At 55.1% G+C, this 17,590-nt stretch overlaps 2 protein-coding genes across 9 annotated transcripts in view; both read left to right on the plus strand.

Moving 5' to 3' along the window:
• Window positions 1-1,506, plus strand: part of ABCA3 (ATP binding cassette subfamily A member 3) — a 41,427-nt gene extending 39,921 nt beyond the window's left edge. For all 4 annotated transcript variants that reach the window (XM_027526722.1, XM_027526723.1, XM_027526724.1 and 1 more), the window contains 3 exons: window positions 24-214; window positions 348-421; window positions 771-1,506. In XM_027526722.1, coding sequence (XP_027382523.1) covers window positions 24-214; window positions 348-421; window positions 771-902 — 397 coding nt within the window. In that variant the 3' untranslated portion in view covers window positions 903-1,506. The remainder of the gene's footprint in view (window positions 1-23; window positions 215-347; window positions 422-770) is intronic.
• A 7,005-nt stretch (window positions 1,507-8,511) lies between these two features.
• RNPS1 (RNA binding protein with serine rich domain 1) lies at window positions 8,512-17,578 on the plus strand. 5 transcript variants are annotated; one of them, XM_027527812.1, is made up of 9 exons: window positions 8,575-8,618; window positions 10,512-10,619; window positions 11,467-11,654; window positions 11,896-12,051; window positions 12,651-12,842; window positions 13,030-13,132; window positions 13,416-13,569; window positions 16,039-16,180; window positions 16,702-17,560. In XM_027527812.1, exons 3-9 carry the CDS (start codon window positions 11,584-11,586, stop codon window positions 16,799-16,801), a joined length of 918 nt encoding a protein of 305 aa, XP_027383613.1. In that variant the 5' UTR covers window positions 8,575-8,618; window positions 10,512-10,619; window positions 11,467-11,583; the 3' UTR covers window positions 16,802-17,560. The 5 variants fall into 5 exon arrangements, with proteins under 5 accessions (XP_027383611.1, XP_027383616.1, XP_027383613.1 ...); XM_027527811.1 differs by lacking the exon at window positions 8,575-8,618 and adding an exon at window positions 8,668-9,011; XM_027527810.1 differs by lacking the exon at window positions 10,512-10,619 and having other exon boundaries at window positions 8,512-8,618; window positions 16,702-17,578.
• Window positions 17,579-17,590: the final 12 nt, after the last annotated feature.

Below are 17,590 nucleotides of genomic sequence, written 5' to 3' on the forward strand. Positions count from 1 at the left end.
CAGGCTCCGCCCCCTCTTCCCAGCATGGAGGAGTGTGAAGCCTTGTGCACCCGGCTGGCCATCATGGTGCAGGGTCAGTTCAAGTGCCTGGGCAGCCCACAGCACCTCAAGAGCAAGTTTGGCAGCGGCTACTCCCTGCGGGCCAAGATCCGGAGTGACGGGCAGCAGGAGGCCCTGGAGGAGTTCAAGGCGTTCGTGGGCCTGACCTTCCCAGGTATGTGCTGCAGAGGGCGCCGTGCATCTGTGCATCCCTGAGCACTGGGACGGAACTCACGATTCCGGGGCCAACGCCACCCTCCCCTGGCCTCCAGCCTGGCCCTTGGGGACATGGTCTCTCCTTTGTGCAGGCAGCGTCCTGGAGGATGAGCACCAAGGGATGGTCCATTACCACCTGCCCGGCGATGACCTCAGCTGGGCGAAGGTGAGCTTGGGCCCCAGCAGGCCCCCAGCAGTCACTCCTTCTCCAGTCAGCTTTTTCCAAGGAACAATCACTTTCAGTTTCTGCTCTAACACTCAACCCAATACTTACTAGGTTTGGGGTGTTTATAGCCAAAATATCTGAGATGGGGGAAAAAAATTGGATGAAAAAGGGAACTTGCAGAGGGACCACAGCTGGGAAGAGTCAGGGTGGGGTGTGGCACCCAGGCCTGCTCACCCCAGGCAGGGGTGGGATTTCTGGTGCCCTTCCCACCCACTATGGCCAGAGGACCCCCAGACCCGCTGAGGTACCAGGCCTTGCCTGGCTGACAGTGGCTTCTCCACTTCCCTAGGTGTTTGGCGTTCTGGAGAAGGCCACGGAGAAGTACGGGGTGGATGACTACTCCGTGAGCCAGACCTCACTGGAGCAGGTCTTCCTGAGCTTCGCCCACGTGCAGCCACCCACCGAGGACGCGGGTCCGTGAGGAGCCGAGCGCTCGGTGGGCGTCCTCTCCCTCTGCGCCCACCCCGCCCTGCACCTCTTTTCTGATCGCTGTTCTCTACGATGGAGATGAGAATCAAGGCACAGCATGGACCGGTGTGTCGCTGCCCTTGAGCCGAGAAGCAGCCCAGGCGGGCCTGCGTCTCAGGTGGTCCCGAGCCCGCTGTCCAGAATCACGATCATCTGTGCGGGCAGGCCGCGGGTCTGGGCCAAGGGCACAGCCACACCCCCACGTTCGCACCTGGTGAAGCGGGAGGCCAGCAGGCCGGGGCAGCCGGCTCATGGGCTGCCTGGGTATGGACAGTGGGGTGCCCGTCACCATCCCCAGGGGCCATGTGGCTGGATTAGGCTCTGAGGTCTTGGCTCCCAGCACGGCTGCGTGTCCTGGGAGCTCCTCTCCAGAGAGCATGGACGCTGCACCGGACAGAGCCAGCCCTGAACCCGGCGTCATCCCACCGGCGTCTTCCAGGGGGACGCCACGGGCTGGGAAGCCAGTCGGGGACCACCTGGGGCCAAGCGGCTGTCCGTGGAGGGCGCACCTAATGCGCAGTGATTGTCTGGAAAATAAAGGCTGGGAGAGAAGGCAACCGTGGTCTGTGAGTCACGAGATGGGCCCGCGGCCCTGGCACCCACCCAGCCCCAGACAAGCCTCCTGTATCAAGTTCTAGATGAGAGCAGGGGGATTTCCTGGTGGTCCAGCGGTTAAGACTCCACACTCCCAATGCAGGGGGGCTCAGGTTTGATCCCTGGTCGGGGAACAAAGATCCCACATGCTGCAAGGCATGGCCAAAAAAAAAAAAAAAACACGAAAGCAAGAGCTCGTTTTTCTCAATTTGCAGTAAATTTACAGAACTCACTGCTGTGGAAGAAGCCTAAACTACAAGTACAAAAGCAGGTTGGATAAATGGCCACTCGACAGACCCTCCATCCAGGGTGAGGAAAGAGGAAGGCAGGGTTGGTGGAGGAGGGTGTGGATCTGGGTGAGCCAGGGGCCTCTGGCTCCAGGGCTGCTCGTAGGCTCAACACCATTTTCCAGAAGTGTCTTCTTCGGCATCAGCTCCCTTTTGGTGGGTGCATCCTTATTTCTTACAGCTTTCTAAATCCCTGTGATTTGAATCTCTGAGCCTTTTACAGTCCATTAGAATTCATGGGCTTAGAAAAGATTTGGTTTTGGTTCATCTGGTACAGTTTCAACTTTGCATTTTTATTAGTCTCTCGAAGTTTATGAATGCTGAAAATAATTTCCAGTAGCTGTCACTCTCCTTAAGGATCTTCAAAACATTCTCATTTAGTTACGTGTTATAAAAAAAATACACACAGGGGTGGTTGCAGCCCTGAACATTGCCCGGCAGCAAACATCCGAGAGGTGGGCTGCAGCTTGTCTGCAGGTGCGTGGCTGCTGCGGCCGGGTTGGGTTTGCCGGTTTCGAGTGGAGGAAAGAGGCCAGCAGGGCCGGGCTGCGTGTCCCCCAGCAGCCCTCTTGCAGGGCATCCTGGCCTTGTTTTTAACCTTAACCCCTACACTAAAAATTTAGAAATTCATCATTTTTCCCTTTGATGCCACAAAACATGGTGTGAGGAAAGGTGCTCAGGACTGAAGGACAGTGTGTGTGAGGCACACACACTGAGATCAGACGGCACAGGCCTGGGAAGAGGTGGGCTTGCTGATGGGAGATGAGGTGGAGACGCGCGGGAGACTGGCAGGATGAAAGCGGGGCTCTGGTGATCCGAAACCCTGTCCGCAGGCGTGGAAAGGAGGGTGTAGGCACAGCCTAGCTGCAGCAGCGGGGACCAGAGGGGAGGCACACGGCAGGTGGGAGATGAACCACGCTGCCATGTGCCTCCCCTCTGGCACACTGGTGTCGCTTAGGAGACACCCCAAGAGCCGTTAGGGTCCATGTGGCACCCCCGGGTCATCTGTGAGGCTGCTGGGAACCCAGCATTGGAGCCACGTGTCCTCAAAGAACCAGAATTAGGGCCTCAGAAGCCTCCACCGCAGCCTTGGTGGTTTGCTTTGAGCTGTGGCAGGTCCAAGCCCAGGGTTGGGGGCAGGACCCACAGGCTCCCCAACAGGAGGGTCAGCCTGTTCCCCCCACCCTCACCCCCAGCATTGTCCACTCTACTCAGACCTCCCAGCCCAGACAGTCCCTAGAGATACTGGCCCCAAATGGCTGCCACATCCGCCAGGGCTGAGGTCATGCCTTCCTTGCCTGCACGGCCTGGTCTCAGCTCCCGAGGGCTAGAGATCACGACAGGGCTGACAGCCAGGGCTGTGGAAGAGTCCTGCCCGCAGTGTGGCTCAGCTGAGACCGTCGGCGGACACAGGGGCCATCCTTCAGCCTGACGGCTGCACCCAGAACCGAGGGCCCTCAGGAAGGAAGGGGAGGGCGATCATGCCCAGGGTCAGCGAGTGGGCCTGAGGTTGAGCCCCTCCTCTGCCTTCACCGTGGGGAAGGGCTGCCAGGTAGATGGTCACCGGAGCAGCCCCTGTGGAATGAGACTGCACTGGGCCTGCTGCCTGCACACACCAGAAAACCACACTGCAGGGGTTTACAAAGGACAAGAGTTTATTTCTCTGCTGAGTACAAAGTCCAGAGAAGGCAGAAGTTCCGCACTGGTGGTCAAGGTCTCAGGGAGCCAGACTCCCCTGCCTGCTCCATCGAGGTATAAGCCTCTCTCCTCAAGGTCACTTTCCAGGGTCCAAGTTGCCACCAAAATCTGGGATGAGTGACCAGGAAGCAGGGGGCCGAGCAAAAGGGCAGAGCTCCTGACTGTTACATGCTCTGTGTCCCTGTCATCATCCAGAACGCAGGTTCATGTCTGCACCAGATGCAGGGAGCTGGGACACACAGTCTTATTTAGCCAGGCACCCCCCGCCAAAAGAACCCCCGATACCAGGAGACAACCGCAGTATCCGCAGTGACTGTGCTGGGCAGGCTGCCTCATAGAGGAAGTAACCCCCCCCATGCCTTCATTGTACACCTGGGCTGATGAGACCCCGCCTCAGCCAGGAACACCCGGGTGTGGCCACTCTGCTGCTCTGTAGCCAAACCCCAGGGTCCACTTCCCCACCCCACCCCCGCCAGAGGGCCCTAGCCCTGGGCCTGCAAGGACTCAGAAAAGCAAAACAAACTGGACAGTTCTGGGCAAATTCCAACCCCAAATCTTTAGCCCGGCACTTGAGAGGAAGCCAAGGTCACCCCAGTCAGGTGACCTTGGGGGACCACTGGGCCCAGACTCACAAAGCAGCAGAAAGACTGAGGCAGAGACAGCCCAGCAAAATGGGGGAGGGAGCCAAGGTCAGCACCTCCAGGGGAAGGCTGGAAGGCAGGTCCCAGGCACTCACAGACCGGGAATGACCACACAGGCAGGTGGAGGAGGGGCCAGCCCCGCCTGCCTGGGCTGGACTCAACCCCAGCTCCGCTGAACTCAGTCCGGTCCTCAAACACAGAGGTGGCGTCCTAAGGCCCCAGGGCACTCAGACTTGACCATTGTGGGGCCAGAGCCTGGGAACAACATCAGGGGACCGGGGTGGGGGTGGGGGTGGAGGGTTCCAAAAGTCTAGCCCACGGCTAGACTGCCAGCTGGGACAGTCAACTCCTGCGGCTCCATCTGAGGGACACCCCACACCAGCTGCTGTTCAGTTCACCTCTGGGGACCAGTGCAATGCTCGTGGCATGAGCTAGCAAGGCCCCCTTGGAACCCGCACACCCACCACACAGATTGGTCAGTGTGAAGTTGAGTGCCACCCACCCTCATCGACACCCCGCTGTCTGTGCTAGGGGTCCGAGCTACACCTGCAGACAGCCCATCCTGGCTTGAGAGAGGCTAAACTCCACCCCTTTCTGCATCAAGGAGAAGACCCACAGGGGTGCCACGAGGTACCCCCAACACCAAGGTCAGGGTTAGGTTATTCACCTGACTCCTCAGCTGAAGCCAGCAGGCCAAGTATACAGTGTCCACTCTCCAGACACAAGGCCCCATTCCCTGAACCCTAGCTCAGGCCTGACCCCAAGCTCCTGAAGTCCCTCTCCCTTCCCCAGGAGAGGGCAGGGCACCCTAAGGAGGGTTCAGGGTAAAGGTGGGCCAGGAGGCTGCCCGAGGAGGGGCATCAGGATGGCAGATCCCCACAGGTCCCGCAGGAGAGACAGCCAGGAGGCAGCACAGCACCGCGCCGAGTCCCATCGTGCCTGACGGGCACACGTGGCCTGGGCTCCACGCTGGTGGCACTGAAGCTGGGGTCAGGCCCGCGGAGCGGGGGCCCAGCCTTCCTTCCTCAACACACAGGGTTGCCCAGGCCCCACTCCTGGGGCCCAGCCCACACCCCACGGGTGCCAGCATGAGAGGCCTCCAAGGTCGGAGAGCCCCAAGTCCACTGGCTGCAGATGGCCAGAGCAGGCCTGGGGCCACAGTGGCTCACCCCGTGATGGGGCACACCTGCCCCCTTCCTTGGCCACGCCCTCCCTGTGCCCTGCCCCAGGGTGGGCAGCTCAGATATAGTGATACCTGGTGCGCCTGACCTCCCTGGGGCAGAAATGGACATGGGGTTCCAGGCATGAAAACCAGAACGAGCCCCCAAGCCCATCACTCAGTGGCCCCCAGGGCCTGCAGCCCCTCCTTTGGGCAGTCTGTGTCTCTCAGGGTCAGGGGGTGCTCAGGACCTGAAGCCCCCACACCGCAGAAACACAGAGCCAGGGAGGCCTCCCCACAACTACAGACCTCACAGCTGGCTGGCTCTTTCAGATCCAGCCTGGCTCCCGAGACAGACAGGCCAGCACCTCCCCCTGGGCACCTCCTCCTCCAAGGCTCCTTTGGGGGTTGCAGGCATTCACCCCTGCAGACAGGAGTCAGTCCCCTTTGACCCACCCCCTCCTCTAATGCCTCTCCCAGGGTCACCGATACATTACAACTGCCCTGACCCCACCCAAACCCCTTTCTTCTGCTTGGCTGGACCATGCCTGCCCTTGGCAGAGTCTGTCAGCAGTGGGCAGACATGCTTCCTTGACATGCTTTACAAGTGGATGCAAATGCCTGCTCAAAGCTCCTGTGTGGCCCTCATGACCTCCAACACAACCGAGGCACTCCCTGGCCCTTTCAGTGTGCAGGGTACCAACCTGCAAGGGCAGGCACTGCAGAGGCCGCCAGGCCCATAGCAGATAAAGGCAGGGGGACAGTATGCCTTGATGGGGGCATGCTCCTCAAAGTGAGTGGAGCCCTACATTATCAGCAGGTGGGCCTCGACCCCGGGGGTTAAGGAAGAGGGGCTCAGGACACTGGCCACGGCCACAGGATGCCTACGGTCTGGAGCTCCAGGCCTGGGGCTAGCTGCCCAGGGCCCTGACCAGGGAAGCCCTGCCCACCCCATCCATCAAACCTACACCAACCACCTCCTGAGGTCCCCAAAGGCCACAGCTCCCGGGCCTTCAATCTCCGTGGCCTCAGCAAGCTGGCACTGGGGGCTGGGTGGAAAGGAACCCAGGACTCCTGGAAGGCTGGAGTTGGGGGACCTCCAGAGTTTTATTTTCTCATGTTCCTTCCAAACACATCGTGCTGAGTCTCAAAATGGCAAAAGCCAAGATGCTCAAAATTTTAAAGCTCAACAGCTGATAACACACTTGATAATGAAATCAACAATATTTAGAAACAAAATGGATTAAATTCGTAAGTGAATAAATCATGCTTTTACATTTAATATAAAATGTGTTTAAAAAAAAATTTACTTGCATGCCAAATTCTATTACTATAGAGCATTAACAACAACAACAAAAAACCCAGATTCCAGATGGCTGTGCCTCCACCCTCCTTCTGCCATGGTGGTGATCACGGGCTTGCCCTATCCCCACTTTGGGTGTCACTGTGTCCATGGGCAAAGGCTCTGGATTCCAAACCTTCCCGGCACACATTGACGTGGCACTGAATATGGGGCTCTGACACACTGCTGTGGCTTCCTTATACACTTCGGGTGCTGCAGGCCTGATCCACCAAGGCCACCCCCACCCCCCCACAACACTGACCCTCTGGGCCTCTTCACTGGTGCAGGGCCTGAGCCACACTTCTGTCCCACATAAGCCTCCATCAGTGGCCATGGCAGCTGTGACAGTGATGCAGAAATAAGTACCCCCCTCCCCAAATCTAAATGCAGAGGGGAACAGGGACCCAGACTGACTGCCAACTCCCACCTCCCAGGTATGCTGGTGCCAAGGCAGAGGACACAAAAGGCAGGCTGCCCACCCCCACCCTCCGCCCCCAGAACTGTCTTCCATCCCCAACTCCTCAGATGCCCCTCAGCCCAGGCTAGTTTTACGGGCACACTTGACACCTTGGACAGGGCCAGAGGAACTGGATGAATGGAAGGGGCCACCATCCACTGGCTGAGAAAACTATATGGAGAAGAAAGCAATGACTCGAAGACTTCAATCACAAATCAACCCATCCATCCGGAGCCACCAAGCCCCATGCTGGTCTGTCCTGTCCTTTCCCCTGATATTTGATCCATCTCCAAGCTACACTGGTTCCTTCCCCCACAAGAGGGCCTTGAATCTGTTCCCTTCTCTTCCTTGCGGCACCTACCATTTCACACGCCCGTCTAGAGTGGGAGCGCACCTTCTTCTCCCCCCACTAACAGTCACGAAACGTTGACTGCCTGCCAGGCGCAGCTCGGAGAGGGGAGGGACACAGAGGTAAACAAACCCGCAAGCCCTGGCCCGCTCAGCGCCAGGTTTTACTCCGACAGCCTCCTGCCTGGTCCTGGGCCTCTAACCCTCAGCTTCCTGCCTTTGCCAGAAGGCCCTGACAGTGCAGGATGAAGCCTTGGCGCCGTATGTTGCACAGGTTCTCTGTTCCTCCAAACGCTAAACTCCAACTTCCTAGTCCCGGTTTCTTCCAAGAAGCCTTCGCACCATTTGTTCCTTCTGCCGAGCATGAAGGTAGGCCTCAGCGGCCTCAGGCCTTGTTCTACTGCAGGCCTCAGCGGCAGGGTCAGCTCCTCGGAAGCGCGTTCCTTCTGCACACTGTCTTCCACCCTGCCTTCTGCAGCCCGCTCGTTTCGGCTACACTACCCCCTGCCTTGTCCTCCCGGTACAATTCCGCTGGCACAGCATCTGCGCATACAGGGTCACCCCTCACGCCATGAGCGGTAATTGCACGAACCCATCCCCGCAACTGCTCTGCTCGCGAAGCCGCCTCCGCCCTACGAGTGCCCACGGCAAGCCGCCAGAGCGTGCAGCGCCTGCGCACTCTTCCTCCAACCCCGCAGCCGGGCCGCCCGGGACCCTCCACGAAGCAGCGGGGTCCGGAGCCCAGCGACCCGGGACGCCGCCAGGCCCGCAGCACGGCCGGTGCGCACGCTCACGGAGAGGGGCGGGCCCGCGGCCGCCTTAACCCTCTCCGCGCCAGCCAGCGAACTGCCCGCACGAACCAGCCCTCCCAGCCGCAGAGAGCTGCCAGCTTGATGGCCCCACGAGGCGTGCAGCCCGCCCGGGGCAGCCCTGGCCGACCCTCCGGAGTAAGCGCCCCGACGCGTCTCTTCCCAAACAGGCCTTGGCCCTTTAACATTCTCGCTCGCGCCCATTGGCCGAGGGGCTCGACGTCATCGCTGCGCGCCGGACGACCGCGCCTTCCCGCTCCCTAATCCTGACGCCAGAGCCGCGCCGCCCTCTGAGGCTGAGAAGAGCGGGAGGAGGTCGCGGCGGCGGGAAGATGTAAGTAGCGGGAATCCAACCCCATCCGAGCTTGGGGGCCCGCCCGCCAGGTTCGGCGGGGCGCATCGTGGAGCCGGCCCGCTCCCTGGCCACGCGGTGGTGACGGCGGGGCCTGTGGCCTCGCTCCTGGTTTGAGAAGAAAGAGTGTGGCCCGGGGCGGGCTGAGTGGGAGGCGCCGAAGCTGCGGCCCGGAAGTGGTCGGGGCCGCGGCGGGCGGAAGGGCGCCCTCGTTTCCTCGGCTCTGCAGTGGGATCAGTGAGGCCCGCGGGATTCGGAGCGGCCGGGAACTCGGCCTCCGCCGTCCGGGCCCTCTCACCGGGCTGGAGACCCAGGCCCGCAACGCCGGGCCCTGCCCTGGAAGCGCCCGCGGCCCGGCTCCTGGACTGGGGAGTTGTGAGTGAACGCGGACGCGGGGCGCCGAGGTCGCGTGCGGGGCCGGGGCCGGTGGGTACGAGATGCTTTTTGGGGTGCCCTGGGTGACCGACTGACCCTCCCTTTGAAGCCATTAATTTCAAACATCGACTCTACGAACGTCTGCGGGGTTCCTGTGTGCCGTTCCCCGTGCTAGCCCTTGGGGATACGGCCCCTAATGTCTTGGAGCCCAGTTTGACGGGTAACCCCAAAAGAGAGGATACGGAAAGGTTAAATCGACGGAGCAGAGGCGTGGCCTTTTCCAGTCTCTCATAAATTGTATCTGAAATTTACTTTTAAATAGAGAAGGTGCTCCGAAGATGTGAGCTGAAATGCCATGTACTCGAGATAACTAATTGTTCTCTCCTATTTTTGGCTGTTGGACGCGCACCTTTCCAGAGGATGGGGGAGGTAACCACGGTCCTGTGACCTGAACTTGTGTAAATAGAATCAACCTTTGCTTTCTAGCCCTCTGGCCACACCCAGAAAAGCCTTCCCTTACTCTGTGATCTTAATTGAGTTTTAAGAATAAACGGTGGTGCTTGTTTTCACAAACTACAAAGAGCACATCTTTAGGACTGGGGTGGGGCCCTGGAATATGTATTCTAGGTCAGCTGTGTAATAAGGTAGCCTCTGACCACACGTGGCTACTGAGTACTTGAAATGTACCTAGTTCAAATTGATGTGTTTAAAAAGCTTAGCATGGGGAAGCATGGATATTTTATTAATCATTTTGTATGCTGATTGGTGAAAAGACTGTTCGGGGTGTAGTGTGTCAGATAAATACATTACTCACAGTTAACTTCATCTGTTAACTAATGCTTTTTTGCAACGTGGCTCCAAGAAAATTTTAGAGTACTCTTGTAGCTGGCTCTCTCTCTATTGGACAGTGCTACTCTTGGTGATCATAATGGGGGCAGTCCAGGGACCCCTGCTGATCATTCAGAGGTTGTGTGACTTCAGAGCCAAGAGTTTGCCTCAGAGAAAAGCCTCCAAAGCCTTTCTCCTAATATTAGCTAACATCTGTTGAGCCTTAACTAGATCCTCAAGACTCTTATCCGTTAATTTGGTTTATATTGTTGACAGCTATGAAGTGTAGGAACTGTCTGTCTCTCCTTAATGCTGATGAGAAATTGAGGCTCAGAATGATTAAGGGATTGATACAAAGACACAACAAAGCCTTGAATCAGACCCCCAAGCAGGGGGACTTCAGACTCTTTTTTTTTTTTTTTTGGACTTCAGACTCTTAAGCACTGAATTATATTCAGTGATTGTCCAAGCAAGCATGCTAACCGTTACAATGTGGCTGAGTGTTACAGACAGGTTACTGAGTGTCTGTAGTGCCTTTTTTTTTTTTTTTTGGCTTCTTTTTTTGTATATGCCCTCTCATTTTAAGATATAATGTCTAAAAAGACTTTATAGCCCTGGAAAAGAACAGCACAGGTAATACTCTCTTTTGCACTCTCATTTGTTTGTCCACAGCTGGGCACTCTTTCTTGAGTCAGAATGTTTATCCAGCATTTTGGCAGCACTGCGCACATGGAAACAGGATCCCGATTGGTGGGCTGTGTCCAGGTTACTTACAGGAAGGTGAGATAGGAGTAGTTGAGGCTAACATTCTGAGATCTTTGCTTCCACAACTCAAATTGCGCAAAACCTCACTGGAAATACTTAAAGCCAACAGCCCCAGGAAACAGAGCACATAATGAATTAATAGTTTGTTCTTGAGTAGTATTTACTGATGACCTTTTACTGAGTACGTGCTGCAGCCCTGGAACTTAGCTAAACCCTTACATGTGGTGAATGCATCCATTTCCAAAAATGTGAGCACACAGAAAAGCTGAAAAAATTCAGTGCACCAAATAGTCACAGAACCACCACCTAGATTCTACAGGTTACATTTCTGTTATGTTTTGTCTCACTTTACTACTTTTTAAATGTTCATGGGGGATGTTTCATTTGTTATTAAATGTTTTGATACTGGTACCAGTCACTTGAAATGGTTTTTGCTTCCAGTCATAATATCTATCCAATGTATCCTGCAAAGATTCCAGCAGTGAAGCGAGGTCGAATCCTGTCACTTAGGGTTTTCTCTGCTCTGCCTGCAAATGTGCTCCTGTAGTGTCTCTAAAGGACTGTAGAGGGCTCACCGTAAAACTGGTGAGAAATGGGCATTGTACTACCTATCAAAGAACAGGACCCCACCACCCACACCATTGCTTAAGAAAAAGACAAGCTGAGCTGACGGTTCTTCACCTGCCTCCTGTGGGGCCAGGATCCCCTGAGGAAATGGACCCGGCCCAGGTGTTCCTGGCTTGGTAGATGCACACTGCTGACTGTGTTCCTTGTTGCCTGCTCCTAATGCTCAGCTTTTGACTGCAAAGTAGATTTGTTGCCTTGCCAATTTACTCTGTGAATCCTTTTATCTTGTTATTAGGCTGCACTTTGGCGTAAATTGCAATCGATTAGGGATCGTTTCTCAGACTCAAGTTAGACGTGAGAGTTCAGATAAGTGAGGCCGCCATTGCTGCTTTGAACACCTCAGAAGGGGAGAATGGATTTATCAGGAGTGAAAAAGAAGAGCTTGCTAGGAGTCAAAGAAAATAATAAAAAGTCCAGCACTAGGTAATCCTTCTGTCAGATTTTTCTAGTGCTACTTTGGGGGTGCTCGTTGCTAGGGACCCTCAGAAAGGGGGACATTGGAAATATCTTGAATTTTACAGTGAAAGTGTCCTAAGCCACAAACCATTTTGCTCTGTGGTGGTCTGGGGTTTCTGTAGCCCTTTGCATCCCCTTTTGGGTTGTGCTGTGGTTTCAGGGTTCAGCCCAAGGGGCATGTCATCTCACACTCTCCCTCACTGTCCAGGGCGCCTTCTCCCACCAAACGCAAAGACCGCTCTGATGAGAAGTCCAAGGACCGCTCTAAAGATAAAGGGGCCACTAAGGAGTCGAGCGAGAAGGATCGAGGCAGGGATAAGACTCGGAAGAGGCGCAGCGCTTCCAGCGGGAGCAGCAGCACCAGGTGGGGCTGGCAGGTCAGGGCCTTACTTCCAAGGCCATGGCCCTCTTCTTTCCCAAAGAGCCTGCAGAGTGTTCTTTCTTTTTATTGATAAACAAAGCACTCAGATTACTAATTTATGGCAGACTGGTCTGGGCTTTGCTCTGGTCATACAGAGGACGGTGTTGGTATGGGTTTTTTTTTCTTTTTTGGAGGCATTAGGAATGCAATGTCTTGAGTTACGCTTTTCTCTCGAGTGCTTTTGATTTGGAGTTGTGGTTGGATCATCCTAGCCTGGCTCTTTCCTTTTCCTTCTGTTGAAAACCAGCCTGTGTCAGTCGGTAGCTGCCTTCCAAGCTGAGCTGGGGGCTCTGACTTGCCAGACTGCTCCTTTTCCTCCCAGTAGGCAAGGCTTCTGTGTAGGTAGGAAGCAGTCCTGTCACTGCACGGTGCATATGCTGTTTCTGTCCCTGCGAGGGCTTTGTTAGGATGGGGCTGGAGGGTGTCAGTGGGCGCTGGGGAAAGCCTTGAGGCTTGAGAACACGAGCCCAGTGGTTCCTCTTGACTTGTCTGTGGTGAGGCAGCACTGCTCCCGCTGGTGACCCCTTCCTCTCGCCCCTCAGGTCCCGGTCCAGCTCTACCTCCAGCTCAGGCTCCAGCACCAGCACGGGCTCCAGCAGCGGCTCCAGCTCGTCTTCGGCTTCGAGCCGCTCGGGAAGTTCCAGCACGTCTCGCAGCTCCAGCTCCAGCAGCTCCTCGGGCTCCCCGAGCCCTTCTCGGCGCAGACACGACAACAGGCGGCGTTCCCGCTCCAAGTGAGCCCCCTTCCAGCCCCTCTTCTCCACGGGGGACTGGTCAGTTCAGGGGATTGCCTCCAAAACTCATGAGTTATCTGGGACCTAAATTTACAGACTGGGGCTGTAAGGTTACCATTAGTTATTACCAAAGTAGACCAAAAAAGGAGTTTCACTGTCTTAATAGGATTCTGTATTTTTCAATTAGGTCCAAACCACCCAAAAGAGATGAAAAGGAAAGGAAAAGGCGGAGCCCTTCCCCTAAACCCACCAAAGTACACATTGGGCGGCTCACCAGGAATGTGACCAAGGTGAGGAATCCTGCTTCTGTTCAGTGGACATTGGGGTGATTCTTGCAGATGTTTAAAATGGAAAATGAGAAGCCCGCCTCTGCCAGAAGGTAAACGTAGAATGCAGGATTTCTGAGGGCTGAGTTGGTGGCATGTGACCAAGTAGAGCACTGGTTACTTCTTTTAACGGAATATATTTTGTGTGTGCTTAGGGTGCTGAGGGTGTGGTCATTGTGTGGCAAGTTCTCTGACTTCTACACAAGTGATGGGAGGGTGAGCCTAAGTGACCCTTCTTCCTCCCTAGGATCACATCATGGAGATATTCTCCACCTATGGGAAAATTAAAATGATTGACATGCCTGTAGAAAGGATGCACCCCCATTTGTCTAAAGGCTACGCCTATGTGGAGTTTGAGAATCCAGACGAGGCTGAGAAGGCGCTGAAGCACATGGACGGAGGTAAGTCCAGCCCTGCTCTGACCTGTCCCAGACCAGCTGTCCACCATACCTGGTGTGATGAGAACTGATTTCCAGTCTGGCTGCATGTGAGAATTTCCTTGGAGCTCTGTCAAGATTCCAGTTCTTACTCAGTGGGTGTGTGTTTACCAAAAACATGTTTTACAGAGCCTTATTCTTGAAAAAGTATTCACCAAATATGAATATATTAACATTTTAATAATATTTCAATCTGTTAAAACTTAAGGATCAAATGAAGTTTTTTTTTTCTTCACAAAGTATTTGACTACAATGAAACATTTTTATATGGGAATGTTTTCTTTAATCTTGAGTTACTTTCTGTATTGCTAAAACTTAGCATTTTTAAGATAACTTTCTAAATCCACAAATTTTACCTCTTTCCTAAAATGCATCTTAACTGTTGATGACGTTTACAGCCACTTTGTATTGGCTTTGACAACCTTTGAAGGACTGTGAACATCTGTCAGTCGTTTTGCAACTCGAATAGGCAGCATTTTAAGGAATGTGGGTTTCCCTGGGCCCTTGCTGCTTCTGTCCTTCAGGCAGCTGAGCTGAGCCAGGACTGCCCAAGCCCCACATGGGCTGCCAGGCCGAGTAGGGAGAAGAGTCTGAACCCCTGAGAACCTTGGCATCCTTGGAGGCCCTTACATGTTTGAAAGATAATTGCCCTTGAACCCTGGTAGAGTTTGTATAGTACAAAATTTTCCTTGGTACTTCTAAGTCTTTCCATCTCCTTAAATCCCCCTGGAGTGTTTTTAGGAGTTCAGCATAAACTGGGAGCCGTCACTCTGCAGGCATCAGCTCTTAACTTTGTGAGTCATGCCTTTGTTTTAGAGACTGTCAGTCTTGTGTTTGACGGAGTCTGAGCACTTGCTAAAAATTTAGGAGGCTTAGACACATTCAGGATGTGTGTGATGATAAATATTCCACCTTGTCTTAAGATTCTGGTAGGACTTTTTCTCTGTCTTCTTGTATTGTGCTGAATGGAACCACTCAGTCTCCAGAAAGAAATGGAAGGGCTTGGTTTTTACTGGCAGGTAGCTAGAGGATAAGAGAAGGCAATGGAACCCCACTCCAGTACTCTTGCCTGGAAAATCCCATGGACGGAGGAGCCTGGTGGGCTGCTGTCTGTGGGATCGCACAGAGTCGGACACGACTGAAGCAATTTAGCAGCAGCAGCTAGAGGATGGCTTTTCTCCTTTTTTTCTCTTTGTTTTTTTTTTTCTTTGTTGTTACACAGTCAGTACCCATGTAATACCTAACCAGGAATAGCTTTTGGCCTGGGCTTCCCTGGTGGCTCAGACAGTACAGCATCTGTCTGCAATGCAGGAGACCCGGGTTCGATCCCTGGCTTGGGAAGATCCCCTGGAGAAGGAAATGGCAGCCCACTCCAGTATTCTTGCCTGGAAAATCCCATGGACGGTGGAGCCTGGTAGGCTACCGTCTGTGGGGTTGCAGAGTCGGATGTGAGTGAGCGACTTCACTTTCACTTTCATGGGCCAGGGCCACCTTAGTGGCCTTTCAAGTATGTTCCGAACATAGGTGCACATCTTGGATTTGTACTGACATGAGTCAGTACCTCAGAAGTTCTCTTGAAAGCAGAAGCTGAGAAGGTAGAAGAGCCTGCCACCCACCCTTTGGGAACACACTAGCTGTGCTTGGTCCCCTGGGATTGTTGGGTCTCTGCCTCAGTTTCCTTCATTCTTTCTCTCCCTGAGACCCTGCAGGTTCATCATGCCCCATTCTGAGCGGGCCCCCCCATGCAGTTGTGCGGTTTCATTCACTTGTGTGGCTTAGTACTGGCTGTACACAGACTCCCCCCACCCCCCAGGCACTTTTTGCATACTTTCTTTAGACAGACTTGAAGTCTCCTGAATATCCTGTCCTTTGTTCCCTACCGCAGAAATAGTTCCTTCTTTGTCTAATACAACCCTTCCCCCTTCCCCTCCACCCCCAAATCACACCTCATCCAGACACCTGGTGCCGATCGTCCTTCACCTGACCCATTAGCAGGCTCCCGGGATTGTCCCTCCCCGTCATCCCTTGAGTACTTATATTTCACCCCATCTCTGTCCTGCTGAAGCCCGCTCCTCGCTCCTGTCTTCTGCTCTGTTCCCGTTGCTTGCAAGGAGGACGTCCAGGTGCAGCACCAGCTTCCAGCTCAGGGTGGGGGCACAGCCCTCCCCTCCCTTAGCAGGCTCCTCCCTGTTCTTTAGGTGCCGACCTGAACGGGCTTCCCCAGAAGGCTATCCAGCACACCAAGATGGAGTCCTGGGTTAGGGTTCTGCCCCCAGTGGGTCTCCTGAGGAAACCTCCAGTGATAGCGATTATGAGCTTTTTCGCTGTGACCAGAGTGGGTTGTCCTTGTTCCCCCAGGCTCCTTTCTTTCTTGCCCACCAGGGTAGGTGCTTGTTAGATAGGTATTTTGTGACTTTACCCTTTTTTCAATAGGACAAATCGATGGCCAGGAGATCACTGCCACCGCTGTGCTGGCCCCCTGGCCCCGGCCACCCCCCCGGAGATTCAGCCCTCCCAGGAGGATGCTGCCACCTCTTCCTATGTGGCGCAGGTCACCCCCACGGATGAGGAGAAGGTGGGTCGCTCTGGGGTTTCATAGGGGACTGATTAGGACCAGTTTCCCTTTATTGACAAAGTGAGGGGGCAGTGACTTCGGGGCCTTGTCCAGCCCTGCCTGCCCCCTGATGGGGGTGGGAAGCAGCATGGGCACAGGAGGCCTTGGAGGTCCTCGAGTTCCTTCCAGCCCGGGAAGGAAGAGCTGCTCGACTGAGGGATCCGCAGAGGCGCGGCCTCTCCCCACCCTCTGTGAGAAGACCCGAAGGGTCAGAGGAGTAGGGAACAGCCTTGGCAGAGGCCGGGGTTGAGCCGTCCCTCCTCTGCTAGCGCTGGCCAGCTGCACCTCACGGCCCTCCGAGATAGAACCCTTAGTCTCCGGAACGTTTCCGTCTGCCCCAGGCCTTCTGTCGGCACCACCCAGAGGGATCTAGCTGTGTGACTGGCAAGTTAGAGCCATGCCGCTCTATGTGAAGGCGGCTGCACCCCTGTGGTCATGGGCGTGGGTTTCCGGTCTGACACTGTGTCCTCCTCTCCTCACAGGTCGCGCTCCCCACGCCGTCGCTCGCCCGCGCGCCGTCGGTCCCGTTCGCCTGGGCGCCGCCGCCACCGCAGCCGCTCCAGCTCCAACTCCTCCCGATAGGCAGGGCCCGGAGCTCCGCTCCTGCGACTCCCTCCCACCGCTCTAGTTGGTTTCCAGAGGGGTCACAGGGAAGAAATCCCTCCCTCGGGGCAGGCTTCAGGGTGGAGGCAGCGATCAGACGTCTCCCTAGCGGCGGGGTTCCAGCGGCAGGAGTGTTGTGGGTCTGGGGTCATGCTTGTAAAGATGCTCTCCAGTTTTCTAGCTAGAGCAATTCCACGTTTCTAGTTCCTGAGAGTCAGTTTAGTGGCAGAGCCAGCAGGGGTGAGCAGGGGACTCCAGGTGGGGGGATAGCCCCAGCCGGGGAGCCCATTTTCCCATTCCACAGGTGACCTGGGGCCGGCCTCGGGGTCCCACAGGAAAGGCATGCTTTTAGGCAACTGCTATTCCTGTTAGCCTGGCCCAGCCTGAGTCCTCTTCTAACCTCTAGGGTCAAATACCACCCCCACCCCCATCATCTGCCCAGAATGGTTCTTTACACACGTAGCCGTGTGCAAGGACACACACACAGACCCCTCTTTCTGAAATTGTTGAGAGCCAGCTCTGCCAGGTCATCACAGAACCCCACCCCCACCCCAACTCCACTGTGTTGGTATTCTTGGTGGTCTTGCTGGTTACCTTGGCAACATGTACATTGCTTTTTCAGCTTTTATTGTACAGTCAGTACTATAAATTTTGAGTTTTGTAACTTTGTAGCATTTTAGATGATGTTGTGTTTGTACTTTGTTGTGTAGATTAAAAGAACTGTGTTGAATAAACCTAGGATTAGAGTGCAATGTCTGCCGGGTTCAC

This window comes from Bos indicus x Bos taurus, chromosome 25, assembly GCF_003369695.1.
Source record: "Bos indicus x Bos taurus breed Angus x Brahman F1 hybrid chromosome 25, Bos_hybrid_MaternalHap_v2.0, whole genome shotgun sequence".
Lineage (NCBI taxonomy): Eukaryota > Metazoa > Chordata > Mammalia > Artiodactyla > Bovidae > Bos > Bos indicus x Bos taurus.